General features: G+C 52.2%; 1 protein-coding gene across 1 annotated transcript in view; it reads right to left on the minus strand.

Annotated features, from left to right (window-relative positions):
• LOC113482608 (voltage-dependent R-type calcium channel subunit alpha-1E-like) overlaps positions 1-8,935 on the minus strand; it is a 90,948-nt gene extending 82,013 nt beyond the window's left edge. The window contains exons 1-2 of the mRNA XM_026853393.1: positions 8,835-8,935; positions 8,249-8,388 (exon numbers count right to left, since the gene is read on the minus strand). Coding sequence (XP_026709194.1) covers positions 8,249-8,388; positions 8,835-8,927 — 233 coding nt within the window. The 5' untranslated portion in view covers positions 8,928-8,935. The remainder of the gene's footprint in view (positions 1-8,248; positions 8,389-8,834) is intronic.
• Positions 8,936-16,072: the final 7,137 nt, after the last annotated feature.

The following is a 16,072-nucleotide window of genomic DNA, read 5'->3' on the forward strand; positions in this document are numbered from 1 at the left end:
CCAGGAGCACATGCTGCTGGAGCTGCTCCTGCTAAACTCATCCATCCCAGAGCCCTGAGGCACCCCAGAGCCTCCAAGCAGGGTCTGAGCAGCCCTGGGCCATTTTTAGACAGGTTGACGATGCTGGAAAAAGCTACGCAAACTTCCAGGCATATGAGCCTGACTTCTGTCTGCTTTTCCCAAGTCATTCCGTGGCTTTAAGCAGCAGATATCACCTCTCCCTGAGAGCCAGACTTTGCTTGTATGCACAGACACCACCACCACATTACCACACCTTCCTGCTTTGGACTTCAGCATCTCACCTGTTAATTACCTATTAATCCTCTAAGCATGCCTTTTTTTTTTTCATTTGCAGAGAGCCACCCATATCATCCAGCAAGACCTATTCCTGATTTATTTACTGACATACATGAAGGTTTCTTACAGCTACTCAGGATGTACGGCACAGAGATGGGACTGAGGCTGTGACAGACCTTTGTGCTGATACAGGGTGGCAGCTCCAGTAACTGTAGAACAATTTAAACCCTTTTTGAACACTTACACTATCCACGTCTGACGTGCTAATAATTATTCTTTATTTTTAGGCAAGGACCCAAACTAAAATTACATCTCACCATCCAAGTTATTTGAAAAAGCTGCCAGATTGGGCTATAAAAATCCCAATGATCTCATGCTTTTCATCATATGTACTGGAGAAAAAAAGAAGAAAAAAAAAGTGAAGGCGTTTTTATAGGTCACCCAGGCAAAGGGGTTAGTTTTACTTCTTCAGAGGAAAGGGGGAAGAGAGACTTCAAGGTGGAGAAAAGAGCAGAGAGGAGCTATTGGAAGAATGCAAATGAGAGAGGAGGCAGGATGGGAAATATATGTTAATCCCCCAAAGTATAATTGAATAGTGAGCAATCACTAGCAGACAAAAACATGCTTTTGGAGAAAAAAAAAAACCGCAGTGCTTAGTGTTTGCAACCAGGATGATTATTTTATTTTATTTATTTACAGGCTCCAGAGGAAAGGGCAAGCTCCTGCTGGGCCCACCGCACCTGCAGGCTTTGGGGCTGGCTGCTGGCAGAGCGATGCTCAGCCCTCAGGCACCACTCCAGCCCAGAGCAGCTGAGCAAAGCACACAACCTGCACCTATGGATTTCTTTTCCCAGGGGGGGAAGAAAAAAAAATATCCAAAAACAAACTACCACAAAACCCCCACATATTTAAAATTACTCTGCTCTTTGGACCTTAGCAGAATAAACCACAAGCAATGTTCGGTGACCCTGCCCCCACACAAAGCCCTTTTACTAGCACAGAACCAGGACCAAACTGGGGCACTGTCACACACTAACACAGAGCACCCACTATGCCTCTGTTGCCTGTGCCAGGGGCTGTGCATCGCACCTGCTCCTGTCCCCCTCATCCCATCAAGAGTAGCACCAGCAGCTCTGGAGCCTCAGCCCTCGGGGACAGCACACACAGCTTGAGGCATGCTGCAGAGGGCTTCTCACCAGGGATCACAAGCCAAGGCTGAACCGCTTAATGATCAGCTCAACCGTCAATTTATCCTTCCCACCCCAAACTGAACATCCCTTGACCATTTCCATCAGGGACCACTGCAGAGGCACATGCAGACAAGGCATCTCAGCAAAGGGCAGCTCCAGAGTGTGCTGAATGGAGGGAGGGTTCAGCTGAGACAAGACTAATCTCAACTCAAAATCTGGAGCAGGGAGGGTGCTGGCTGGCTGGCTGACATGCAAATTAATATTTATAATTAAGTAGAAGGGCCCCTGGAGGCTTGCACTTCCACCTGACTCTATGAGGGAGACTACTTCATAATTAACACACTGGTCAAATGGCTCATGGAAAGTAAATTACCTGATGAATTTACCCCATTCTCGCCCTTTTCTTCTAGTGAAACAATCCCTTCCCTCACTGCAGAGAGCATCACAAGTAGCCAGATGTACTCAGGCTCCTGAGCTCAAACCCTGCTCTAGGCAGGGCCAGCTGGATCGGGTCATCCACCCTGAGGATGCCCCAGCAGAGCACAGTGGTCCTGCTTTGGAGATGCCAAAGGATAGGGACACCAGGTCTAAATCCTGCCCTCAGCATAGTTCAGAGCAACCTCAAAGCCTCCATCATCTTCACTTTCTCTTTCTAGGTTTCGAGGCCATGACACAAGTGGATTGCACTGCTGCAAAGCTGCTGGTCCCATCTTTCATGGCAGCTTTGAGAGCCCTGAACTGGGCACCGATGAATCCCTGCAAGGTGTGATGAGGGTGAGTGACAAAACCTGTCTTTACCAGCCTTCAGTCAGGGGAACAAAATAATCCCCCATTGTCACCTCTTCCTGGAGATGCCACTAGAATTTGTGAGCATCCCCTCTGCACCCTGAGAACTAGCCAAACCCTGCACCTTCCTCCCTGAGAGTAATCTGCCTCTCAGCAGATGCAGGATTTGGCAGGGGGAAGGGATGTTGGTGTAACTAACTGCACAAATGGGTCCTGGTGGAAACCTAAAGTCATTGCGAGGAGACTGGAGAGCTTGGCCCACAAAGAAAGATACAGCATAGGCAATGGCGTACCACGGCAGGAGCTGTCTGAACTCACGTGAAAGGAGAGGTCTGAAAACCCCAGGGTTATTCATTCAAGCCTGGCTGATTACCACCTCCCCAAATGAGGATGTGTTGGAAAATAACCCCTTTCCCCTTCCCTCAAGCCAGGCTTTTACCCCACAGCTTCTCTCCCAGAGGAAAGTCCACAGAAGTGTGAAGAAATGGCACATAGAAAGGTTGTATTTTGTCCCAAGGCTTTAATCCCCATGGAAGGGATTAAATCCCCCTGGGAGAGCTCTGCAAGGGTGTTGGGGCTTGGAGGGGTGCCTGGGAGGGGAGGCAATGCCCTCGGGGACCAGCAGTGGCATAGGAGGGACTGACTGACTCACCTGGCAGCGGGAAGAGGAACTGGGAAGGCCGGAGTGAAGCACGTGAACAGCAGGCAGGCTGGATCCTGCACTGAGGTAAGGCGGGATGCCTGCCTCCCCCAGAGCCAGGGGTCTGCCTGCCTGGGAGTCCCCCCAGGTCCCACCACCACCCATCCCCTGCAGCACGAAGCCTTCTCCCTCATCACCCAGCCCATCCCCTCACCAGGCCAGGGAAACAGCACTGGCTTTTGTACAAAGTGCCAATGTCAGGCACATCCCGTCGCCATGGCATATGGCACATGAATCATTCACAAAGCTGTGGAATTAATTATTCATCCAAACGAAAGACCAAACACTTTAACTAATTGTCCTGGAAGGGAAGAGCTGGGAAAAGGGTGGGAGATGGGACAGACATCAGGTTGGAGACCAGCACCATTCATGAGAGAAAAAGAAGGGAAGAAGAAAAAAAAAAAAAAGTCTTGTCTGATGTGATTAAAGCATTACTCTGCTTTTGGACTTACTGGTTTATCCTACAGGACAACACTTCTCGCAACAACTCCATCAAAATAATCAAGTTGGGATGCTGCCCTTGTGCTCTGATTTAACACTTGTTCTCCAAGGTTCATTGCCCACTTGCCCAGGCTTTCTTGCCCGGAGGTGCATTGTACTCCCTTGGTTAGAAAAACACAGATGTCAGCGGTGGGGAAAGAGTCTGTTCCAAGTCTGGGTGTGCCCATGTACATGTGTGTCCTCTCACACATGCATGGAGTGCCAGGCACACTGCTGGGCACCAGCACCACAAACCATGAGGGGATGCAGCGTATGAACATTCCTGCACAGAGCTGCTGCCAGTGCCTGTTCAAGGACCCCTGTGCTCCATCTCTGGACCTCCAAGATCAAAAAAGACCACCTAAGGCACGCAGAACTTGGGTTGCACAAGTGCACTAAATATCAGAGGGCAAAGCAACCTCTCCTCTCCTTGGGGGAGCTCAGGGTAGTTGTGAAAAGGCCACCAGACACTTTCCAGGACAGTCATCCCAAAGTCCAGGCAGCACCACAATGAGCAACGAGCCAACCTGCCCTCCTCATTCCCACGCTCGCGTTGCAACCCCACAGCACAGAGGGAAGCAGGCCTCCCAGGAACCATGATTTCCTGCTTCATCTGAGCCACAGCAAAAAATCAGGGTATGGGCGTGCACAGGATTTCACTGGGAGGTCAGATGGAGAAGCCAGGCTCATGACTGCCACTTGACTTTGCAGGGGGAGGACTCTTTTTCAGGCCAGCTGTCTGGGCTTGGAGAACTGGGCTTTCCTCCGCTGGCACAGACTTGTGCCCATCTGGTCAGCTCTGGGTTTGCTAAGGGCACTGCAGGAACTGCTGGCAATCATTCATTCCTTCCTTCCCTTGGCCATGCTCCACCCCACAAAATCCCTTAATGAAAACCACAGTGCCTAAGGGCTTCACAAAAGGCATCCAGGTGTAGGGGCTGTTATTAAACCCTCTGAAAAACCCTGACACCAGCTCTTCCTTTTAGTAAGCCCAGTGTATTTATGCTGGTTTTACAGTGGCTGCTCCCCTGATTCCTGAGCAGCTCAACTTCACAGGGCCTTTTGATTTCCATTTTGATTTTTTTCTCATTGTTAGAAGTGTTCCCCCACCCCTTCACCTCTCACATAACATGTTATTGTATTACTGCTGCAACTGCTATAAAAAAAAGCCAACACAGTGCTATGATGCTCAGGCATTGGAGTGTGTGAAGCACACACCCACCTGGATATTTGCAGAGGGAGTTTAACCCTTCTTTTTCCACAAGCACCTTCAAATATGACATAGGACAATGCATGGTAGTATAGGGTCCTTGTTCTCTACTTGTTACACTAATGGCACCCAGGGAGCTGATGTTACAGTTTCCGATGGCTGAAGCGCCTTCAACCTCAACCTCTCAGGACCACCAATTAAGAGGTTGCCAAGCTGCCACTGCCATTTCTGACCACTTATGAGCAGTTTTCCCCTTTTTTGATCAAGGACATGCTGCATCGAGCAGGTCACAAGTCCAGCTTCAGCACCCAGCCAGCTCTGGTCAATGCACAGGCAAGGTGAATATTTCCAAGCCCCGGGGGAAACACAGACATCCTCCTCCCTGGCTCTGCCTCAGAACAAGGGAAGGTATTTTATGCACGTTTTCTGATAAAAATATTTTTAGCTGGGGGAGAACAGACTGTTTTTTTCAGGCAGCAATGATGATTTGGAAACCACAGGTTATAAACAGAGCTGGTTTACAAATGTGACTATTAGTTCCCCAGTGGAAGCTTTAGCATCAGGGAGTTTTAGGTGGGCGTCAATTTCCACCGAGATGAAAAAAATCTGGATTTATTGACACAAGAAGCAAACACCAATTGAACCCAAGTCAGTGTCATCCATTCCTGCACAGAGTCCCAGGAGGCTGCTCATGGCAGTAGCACCTCTTTAGGATAATTTACACCAGGGAGAACATGCTCAGGATATCCTACTGCTCATGGAAAACCTAACGCGGTGTCTGGGGCCATGATGCCACTTGCATTAAACACCTCTCCCATCAGACATGTGGCAAAAAGTAAGTCCAGAAAGGAAGAGTAATACCCTGTGTCACTTTTGGAGACAAGGTCCAGCAAGCGTGATGCTGGTCTCTCTGGGCCCATCGGGGATGGATCCTGGGGTGAGTCCTGCTCACATGGATATCCTCTCTGGTCCATCATCATGGGGTGCATCAGCATCCCAAACCAGTCAGCACATCCTGAGGCAAGCACTACCCTACACCTCTGATGCTCACAACATCCTCTCCACCACAGACACTCCCTCTTGCTAAATTGCAACAATATTCCAATGACCATTAATTCTCCCAAGCTCAATAGTCTGTGTCCAGACACTCACATGTTAATCAAGCATAAAGTTTTAGTCCGCAAAGATGAGCCTGAATCTGTCGGTCACCTGCATACATCCTCCATTCAGTCTTCACCACCCGCCTTATGCAACTGACACAGCATGAACCGCCAAGTGCAAACCCTCTCCCACAAGCTGTTTGCAAGTCATTTGCCAGCCAAGGATTATTTGCTGAAAAATTTGCCAATAATTCAGCAGATCAAACAGGCGAGAGTTTCTTGCAAAGGAGGCGCAACCATGGTGCCAAAGAACAGCAGCTCTGTCAACACAGCATGGCAAAAGCACGACCTGAACAGCACGGAGGAGCCCATGACCTGGTCCAGCTGATCCTCCAGTGACCTGATCCTCCCCAAAACTGGTCTAGGATGAAAATCTGTGGGTTGCCTCCACCGTCCACCATACAACAGAATTCACCCTGAAAGCCTGGTGAGCCTATGCCAGTAGGCACCAGCACTGCTAGGGCAAAGCTGGCACATAACCAGGCATTTCTTAGAGAGGATTTCATCCTGCTGGAGCAAGGTGCAATGGCAGTGATGGAAATGAAAGAGACCCCAGAGGGCTACACCCCATAACCAGCAGTGTTGGGGAGACTCGGGCATCTCCTGTCAGGGTGGCTGGCATGGCATTAACAGTCCTTCACGGACAGTTGATTCCCTGGCACGGGGCCTGGCATGGCACCGAGAGAGCTGGCGAGGCTTTTGCAAGTGAGTAATTGCTGAATGCTGACTCAGCACCGGTTCAGTTACAGTCAGCTCACCCAGAGCCATGGGGAGGGCAGGGAGAAGTCTGCAGCAAACCCCTCCTCCCATCCCAGTCCTTCCCTTGGCCCAGGCCCCAAAGGATGCCCAGGCCAGGAGACAGCCAATGGGCACTTCCCAGCCACCTGGCCACTTTCTGCACACTCAGCCCACACCACAGCTGCACAGTGAAGCCAAGACATTGCCTCCTTGTTTCTGCCAGGGATGACACGTCCCACATTGTCCCCAAAGACGTGACGACCTTTGTCCAGCCCAGGAGCTGTGCCCAGCCGCTCTCCCACCTGGCCATGGAGCTCTCCCTGAGGGTCACTTTGCAGATGCAGAAGAGCCAGCAGCATCCTGTGCGATGGCTGCACCACCTGCAGGCAGCCTGTTTGCTGCCCACCACGAAGCAAGACCCTACCACCAGTACACCAACCAAGACAGGCAGACATAGTCCCACTCCCCAGGGAGGCCATCCAGGTCCGCGTTGGCTCAAGAGAGTCAAAGAGTTCCTGGTCATATAATCCTCAAGCCTTGTTTCAAGCACAGGCCCAATTCGCACCTCTCCAACCATGGACAAGCAGCACCCATCACCACATCCCTGGCAACACCAGGCTCCTCCAAACACCCAAACAGGTGTCATGTCCCACATGGTGCCACCACCCTACAAGCCAAGAGACAGGACTGTGCAGCAAGCAACTCAACAGAGACCCCAGATATCTCACCCGGCTCCTGTGCCCCAGTTTCCCAGCTAGCTCTGCAGGTACTCTACACCCAGCAGGGTTCATGAAGTGCTTGGAGATTCACAGATACCATCTGTTTATATGCATCAAACCAGCTCCTCTGAATGTGGTGTTTCCATCAGCATGCAAAAAGAAATGTCCATAATCTATGCATGCCTTCCCTGGGTCCCTCAGTGGCAGTAGGCACCCACCTGCCCTCCACACAGTAAGGGGCCCAGGGGGGTCACCCTGAGGGGCTTCTGTTCAAGCTGATTGACAGTGTTGGCTAACACAAGCCCAAATGCCCCCGCTTGTTTCTATGTCACCAGCACAGACCATTACACTGCAAGCTGAACTCAAATTTGGGCCATGTCCCTGGCAGGTGACACCACCAGTGACACAACCAGCACCTGTCAAGCTCTGTTGAGCCACCCCCAGCATCACTGCTGCACGCTGGGATGCTGAGTAAGCACCACCTGGGAACGCATCCCCATCCAGACCTCATTCCCAAACCCCCCGCTCCGGACCAAGGCTGGAAAGTGCTTGGGAAGGCAAAAGGAAGAGATTCTCTCCCTTTCCATGTAGGGTTTGACAAAAACCTCTCCCAGACAACATCCAGTGGCTTATCAGGCCATGCTCCTACCTCATCCTCACCTCACCCCATGCCCAGATGGGTGACAGATGCCAGGCCACTAGCCGACAGAAGCTAGACATGATGAGAGAGCCAGAGCCAGCCCTCCTCATGCGGTGGGGAACCTTGTCCCACCATCAGTTGCCCACAGTAAAGCCAACACAGGAGCCTCTAGCTCAGAGAACCATTCTCCCTCCCTCATTGGGATGAACATCTCTGACAATAGCAGACTAGATCCTTGCCCTGTGTCCTGCAGCTCATGTCTCCACAAGGACAAGCCCCCGTGCCTGGCTGCCCAACCCCACCAATGGTCCCACACCACCCAACTCACCCGCTGAGGACCACGATGAAGTCCATGACATTCCAGCCATTGCGCAGGTATGAGCCCTTGTGGAAAACAAACCCCAAAGCCACAATCTTAATCCCAGCCTCGAAGCAGAAAATCCCAATGAAGTAGGGCTCCGTCTTTTCCTGCCAGAGGAGAACCAATGACACAGTGAGAGGGGGAAACTTGGCAAACACAGCACCAGCAACTTCACACTGACCCAACTCACATCCCATCCCACCTTCCCCAGCCCCATCCTCTCCTCTGGGAGCTTTTCCAGCCCTTCCTCAGCCAGCATCAGCCTTGGAAATAAAAAGAGTGTGGCTATGACCCACTCAAGTTATCCAGTGTCCCTTCCCTACCCCACTTTTTAAGGGACTTAAACCTTTCCGAAGCCTTTCTGCTGAGGGAGAGTATGTAACAGCAGCCCCAGGAAGGCTGGAGGAGCTGGTCCCAGAGGAAACCTCATGCCCTACCACCCTGAAACCAGAAATTGGATGGTAGGACGTGGTGGCTCCCCTTGGCTGATGCCCCTACTCACCCTCCAGAACCCCCGACACAGGGCAGAGATGGACAGACACAGTATACTTACTAATCTCCGTGACATAGGTGTCTTGTCATCCTCAGGGAGATGCTGCTCGAGAGCCAGCACGATGCAGTTGGCAATGATGGTCGCCAGGATCATGTACTCAAAGGGAGTGGAGGGAAGTTAAGGAGCAGAGAAGAGGTAGATGATGTCCCCAACCCTGCCCACTCCTCGTTTCACCTGCTCATCAGCTGCCATCGCTGCTTTCCCCACAGCAACATGCACACACAGAGCCCAGCTTTCACCTCCCATGGCTCCCGGGCAGGAGGGTAAAGCCCACCTTGGTGCTGTTTGGAAATGAGGCAGGTGATGAGAACCAAGAGCCCCTGAGACCTTCATCACCAGAGACCTGCTGAACCTCATCACCTCCTTCCCCAGTTCATGGGACATTAACATAGGACATGGCCTTTGCTGGGCTGTGAATGCTCTTGGGAGTGACATGCTGCTTGTGGTGGGAGCCCAGAAAATGAACACAAGTATGAAGGTGGACAGTCAGGCTCTGACCAGGCTGGGCTTCATCTAGAAAAGGGTTTGGCATAGTCAGGGAGGTTCTCCCTGGCATGGCGTGCTGGTGGCCAGGGCTAGCATGCCCCTGCATGCCACAACCCTGCTGCTTGCCTTCTCTCTTCCATCACAAAGCAGCAGGAGATGGGGCTTAGAGAGGGGGTGTCACTGGTTGTCAGCAGCCCTGGTACTACAGCATCCCTGTGGGAGGGACCCAGGTGGAGGATGCCCGGGGACAGGGCATCCCTAGCAGGTTCTCAGGATCTGACCTGGATCAGCCCACCCTATGCCCCACGCTGACAAGGTGGACATGCCCTAGGAACCCAGGGTCCCTTGCCAAGCACCCTGTGGGTGGCAGAGGGAGCCCAGGCAGCACTGGTTGCTGCAGAGCACCAGGCTGAGCACTCGCAGCTCAAGACACTGATGACACCTGGGTCTGAGCTTCAGCTCAGATAGAGTGGAAACTCCCTATGGAGACATCCCTGCTCAGCCACGCTTCAGCGAGACCCCAAGGGGTAGCAGCACCTTATCTACAGGATCTGATTGGACCCTTACAAGGACCCTAAATCCTACAGCTGCATCTAGGTCTTACACACCTTTCTCCAGAAGCAACCCCACAGGATAAGTTTCAGCAGATACTGACATCTGAGGTCTCAAGTGAGAGGGGAGGTGGAGGAAAGGGCAGGCTGATGCCCAGGAAAGCACCCCAAACTCAGCTCCCTCCTGCCTTTTGATTCACAGGGGCTGCAGGGAGCAAGGTGGAGTCATGGATCTCCCTCTTCCTGGCTGGCCTGCCACCAAGCCCTGAAAAGCACTTCCAAAAGACAGGACAGCCACATCTTTCTGACTTGCCATCCATCCTTACAACATCTTTGCAATAAAAGCTGTGTTGTCCTCAATAACAACATTCATCAGCAGGCAGCACACTCCTTCTCCCCTCCCTCCATGCCAAAACTCCACAGCTATATTACCATCACCACCGGCATCAGCAGCCATCCCGGGAGGAGACTGCCACCTTCCCAAGGCTCTTATCTGTGGAAAGGGGATGTGATTTGCCCATAAAGAAATCATCCATACTCCTGCCATTCCAAGCTGAGCCCTTCCTCACTGCACTGGGCTTCTCCAGACCTGGCAGCTTCAGGTTCAAACTGTTCAGGCTAGGAGGTGTCAAACGCCCCCAAGAAAAGGGATGATTTTCTCTTTTGCAACTTTGCTTTTTGGCTGCCAAAGCCGCTGACTACAACGAGATGCTTTAAACCAGTGGCCCTGAGCCCACGGGCAAGAGAAGACATCCCAGTGCTGACCACGAGCATGGGAAACTGGAAATCATGAAATGAGCCCAGCAGCAGCAAACCCAGCAGCATGACCCCATGCACGCTGCAGCACATGGGCAAGGTGGGAGCAGGGCTGGGAATCAGAGCAGCTCCCAGGAGAGGTGGCCAGGAGGGCTAGCCAAGGAGAGCCCACAGGAGCTGGGATGTATCTAGCCCGGCAGGGACAAGAGCCAGGAAAGATTCAGCCAAGGCATTTGAAAATCCACTCAGTGAAATTAATGGTTGCTAAGTTAAAGGCAAACCAAAAGAGTGACTGCTGCAGAGCTCACACCTTGGTGCCAGCCGGGCACGAACCGCAAACAGCTCCCTGTGCTTGTGGGGAGGCCAAACCCCAAAAGTTTTCATCCAAGGCTCAAGACAAGTGAAGATTTTGTTGCATGTCTCCTGCAAAAGCCACGTACTTTCCCTGCTTCCCACCTCTGGCTGCACACCTCAGCTGATATGCAGACCAGTGCTTGGCCCTGAGCCACTGGCCTATTTGGGGTCTTTTTGTTTCATTTTCCTGAAAGTCTGTGAGCAATTAGCACAGACTTAAACCAGCGTGTTAGTGGGTCGGTGCAGCCAGCTCCCCAGGCGCTAGGCACATTTACCTACATGAGAAGTGTGGGAACGACGCAGTGAGTCTGTCTGTCTGCCCCAGCTCAGCCAACCCCGCTGAGCAACCCGTGCTTCTCCCCACCACACCAGGCATCTACTGCCACCTTCTCCCTCATGCAGCTGCCAGTCCCACAGGGGAAACACCTAGAAGCCCAGCTTTTCCAAAGCCAGGAGCATGGCAGCCCTGCCTGGCAGTGGCTGGGGGGCTCAGGACCACCTCTAACGTCCCAGCTCACCCCTGTATTTCCTTGATGGCTCCAACATCTGGTTCAACAGTGCAAGGACATTTGTCACAGCCCCAGCACGGGACTGCATCCCCACTCTACCTCCAGCGAGTGTGTGGCACATGGGTCAGCAGATATCGAGTCTAAGGGAAAGCGGGCAATCGCTGCCCTAAGTGGAGACCTAAGCATGAATGCCTAAGCATGGTAGCATGAAGCTGCCAAAAGTGACTCCCCAAATCCCTCTGGCCCAGTTTTCTGAGGACTCAAGCCTAGCTTATCACGTCTGGAGCTCAGTGAGAACTACAAGGTATCAACCATGTGAAAATAAGCCCTCGAGGCTCCAGCTGTGTTGGGTTTTGAGAGGCCAAGGCTAAGAAAATCCTCCCCAGGGGACAGAAGGAACATCTGGCTGAACCAGAGGAAATTTTATCCACACACTTCACTTCTGTCAAGCAAACATCCTCCCAGCTCTGGGCTAAAACCCACTGGACAATGCTCTATCACTCCTTTGTTTCCTCTCTCATTAGATGTCTAATTACACAACCTTCCAGCCAGCCAAAACTCAGAGTAGCACTTGCCTCCCTCCAAGCCTGGTAATGAAAGCCCGTCTCCCTCCAGCCTTCTCCCTCCTCCTTCGTCTGGCTTCTCCTGGAAGATCATTAGGGAGCCGATAAAAATAGGTTTTCTTATTGATTTATCTCCTTTACCCAACACTCTCTCCCCTGCACCGTTGACTTGTTTCCTTAGCAACTCGGCCGATCCCAATGCACACCACACCTGCAGCTCCATGCTTCCTCCCACTGCATTTGAGGTGGGGAAGGCACCCCCAGGACCATGTGGACTCCTCCCCCAGATCACCTGGAGCAGGCATTGAACACTAACCCCATGCCTGGAGCTGGAGCTCCTTGGTGGATCTGGCAGGGAGCACCAGGGAGACGTCCAGACACTGGTGGATCCTTGCTTCCAGCTGTGACTCCCCCTCTTCACCTCCCTCCCCAACCAGAAGCCAAAACCACCCAGAATGTCTATATTGCTAATTCAGGGAGTGTCCTCAACTCCAAGCCCTGAAGATGGATTTATGGTGCTGATGGCACATTGATGCAAACCTCTCCAGGAGGCTAGGCATGAGACAAATCCCTTCCCATATGTGAATAGGGGCTGGGAGCTGTGGAAAGCCCACCTCCATCTCTCCATTTTGATGACTGTGCCTTCTCCCCACTCCTGGACAGGAACAGAAGAGCCAGAGGAGTGAGGCCACATGGGCACCTCTGAAAGGGTTCTTGGGCTTCGAAAGCCTACCTCAGAGGGACTGCAAGAAGGGCTGGAACAATCACCTAACCCAGCTTCAACATTCCCTAGAAACTTAAGTTGCTCCCCAGGCTTCCCCCAGGACCTGCTGCACTAAGGGGCTTTCCCTGCTCCCCAGGTGTCAACAAGAGAGAGCTTCAGTTCCTACATCTTGCTGGTCCCAACCCCACCACTACTACCTGCCCCACACAGACATGGCATGATGGGAAGACAGACTCACCTCTTCAACATCTCCACACCTGAGAAGGAAAGCAAGCACCTCTTCTCCAAGCCTGTTTTCCAAGAGAAACCCAAAATGCCAAATGGAACAAAGACCATGAATAGTCCTAATTCAACTCTGGGGTTCCCCAGCCCTACAGCACCTCCCTGTCTTGTCCATGAGGACACAGGGGATATTCCCTCAGCAGACAAGGCTATCCAGTGCCCTCAAGCAGCTATACTTCCATGGCCCCTTGGGGCTGTGCCCATCCTGCACCCTGCCACCCAGCGCTCCTGGCTCATCTGTGTTTTACGAGGGTTGACAGAAGATGATGTCCAGAGGGACAAGGTGCAGACAGAACCCAAATCCTTCCCACCATGCTTTGAACATGAGCCAGCTCCTGTGTACCCATTACACACAGAAAAATGTGCTCAGGAGAGTGAGCCATGAGCTTGGAGTCGTGCTTGTGTCTCTACACAGCTCACAGGGAGCACCCAGGCAAGGTGCTCAGCTTGCCTAAATTTCACTACATGTTTGCGCCTCAATTGGAAAGACACGACTTGCTTTCTGCAGCCACAGATGTTGCAGGTTATGACTCCAAGACATAGCGATCTGGTCTCCATCAGGGGCTAAACTGAAGGCAGTGCCAGCCAGGAGCCCAGCTAGGCAAGAGCTGCCCACACCGTTGCCACTCCTGTGGCAATGTGGGGTGCCGGCCTGCCACGTGCAAACAGCTCCATGGAGAAGCGTCTCCTTCTCCTCCACCTCACCCTGCGCTTAAAAAAAACTGGAAATCGAATATCTCTCCACCTTTTTTTTTTTTTTAACAAAAAAGAACCATATCATGTGATTTTCCTGCCTTAACATCAGTTTTTTAACTTTGGTTGCCACAGCAACAGGATGCAACTTGGCATCACCATGACAACAGCTGCCTCTGTTTAAATTCACCATCTGACAGGCAGCCTCGCTCTCCCGGCTGTCAAAAAGATGGACCTGCCATTACACCTACTCGCCCCTCCCAAAAAAAGCCCCACAACTACATTTTAAAATCTGATGAATGAAGGGCAGAAAAAACAGCCTTATAAAAAAAAAAAAAGTGTTCTTGGGTAGCACAAGGAAGGAGCTGCCCAAGGATGGCACCACATGGCACAGCTCGTCCCACAGAGAGGCAAGACCTGCTGAAATCTCAGCTGGGCAAAAGCCAAAGTGCAGAAGATACTTGCCCAAGTGGAGCATAACACTGCCAGGGTCCCTGAGGGGCAGCACCCACACAGCATCAGAGATGCCCAGGTCAAAGTGGGAGTCATTATGAGCAAAACTGCTCAGGTACATACAGGTGTGTAACACACAGAGCAAAATCCCCAGGTGCGTTGGACCAGGGATGCACACTGGAGCTTCGCAGACACCCCACTTGCTCTTGGCCAGCTCAAAACCAGAGGTTAGTCCTCAAAGGGGCTGAGATAGGAGAAAGCCCTCACTGCAGGGAACAGCGAGGTCCCTGGGGGAATGATGGACATCCCTCTTCCCTGCCAAACCAGGGGGACAGACACAGTGGCCAGTGTGTGTCTGTGGCTGGAGGCTGTCCTTGGGGACAGAGATAGAACCACACAATGTCATCTAGCCTTTCTGAGGCAGGAGAGGGATCTTATCCAGGTCAAATGTGATTAAGCGGATGAAGAACGAAGCAGATATAGATGAGCTGCAGCCCATCTCATGTGCTAACTGAATTGCAGCTTTCCAGGCAGCCAAACAAATGAAATCAAGGCTAAAGGCCTGGTCAGCTGGAGGAGAGGAGGCAGGATGAGGCTGTGTTTCTGAAGAAGTGTAGATGTTCCTACAGCCAAAACAGTAGCTACCTCACCTTTTGGGCAAAACAAATAAAAACAGCAGCTCCAGCAGAGGGTAAGGCACTGGGTTTTCCAGCAAAGAACTCAAAGACTTGTCTCCCCACAGAGCTGCACCCCAATCCCAGTTTCTCGTATTTCTCCTTCTTCCCCTCCATGCATCATCCCTATTTACACTGGGAAGCCAAACTGCAGAGGCTGCTGGTTATAATTATACGGTTACCCAGCAGATATACAAGCCTGAATCACCAGTTATTTTTAGCCCTATTACCTAGTCAACTGGAGCTGGATGAAGAAGACTCTCCACTCCTCCCCACGCTCCACCCCAGCCCTCTTGGCTTTCCTTAGTGTCATGCCCATTCTAATCCACAGCACTGGGACTGGCCACCTCCTTCCCAGGGCCAACAGCTCCCACTGACTGTGGCCAAGATCCAACATTCACTCCCCAAACCACCCTCACCCAGGAGCGATGCCATGGGCTCTGGGCCAGGCAGCTGAGATGCTCACACATTTTCCCTGGCCCTACCAAAAGGCATCGTCTGTGTGTGCCAGGCTACAACTACAAGGATGGGAACAACTTGCCTGGCCAACCTCACCAAACTCATCACCAAAAAGCCTTGCCCATACCCAAGCCCTCGAGAGCTCAAGCAGTGGGGAGGAACTCCGGGGTGGATTAATTTCTTAGAAAGAGATGGCAGCCAGGCGGGGGACATCCAGGGATGCTCAGCTCCCGCACCTGGAGCGTGCCTGTTCCCAGCACTCACACAGAGATATGTCACTTACTTCTGAAAAAAAAAAAAAAAAAAAGAGCCTATCTCCCTCATGCATTGCAAATTCCAGAAAAGAATAATGCTGGGGAGTTTTTACCGCGTGGTGGTGAAGCTCTAGTCTCTAGGAGACAGCGTCTGCCTGGAGATGAGACATCATGCCGGCACGGGACCCCGGCCCACGCGGGGAGAGCCGGGCCAGCAGCGGCACCCCAGCTCCTTCTTGCTTTAAATGAAAGCTGAAGGGGCGAGGGCCCTCCCACACCACGCTGAAAAAGCACATGAATAATTTGGTACATTCTGGAAAAGCCCACAGGCTGGCCTGGCCGCTGCCCTGCAGGGCTCCGAGCTGAGCTGCTGCGTCCCCATCCTCACTACCGCACCAATACTCCTGCAGCTGCCCACCCAGAGGGTGCTGCCAGCCAGAAGAGATTTAGGGACACCATAGAGAATTCAGCCCGCCCCCC

Source organism: Athene cunicularia (assembly GCF_003259725.1).
Source record: "Athene cunicularia isolate RWA chromosome 8 unlocalized genomic scaffold, athCun1 chr8_part1, whole genome shotgun sequence".
Lineage (NCBI taxonomy): Eukaryota > Metazoa > Chordata > Aves > Strigiformes > Strigidae > Athene > Athene cunicularia.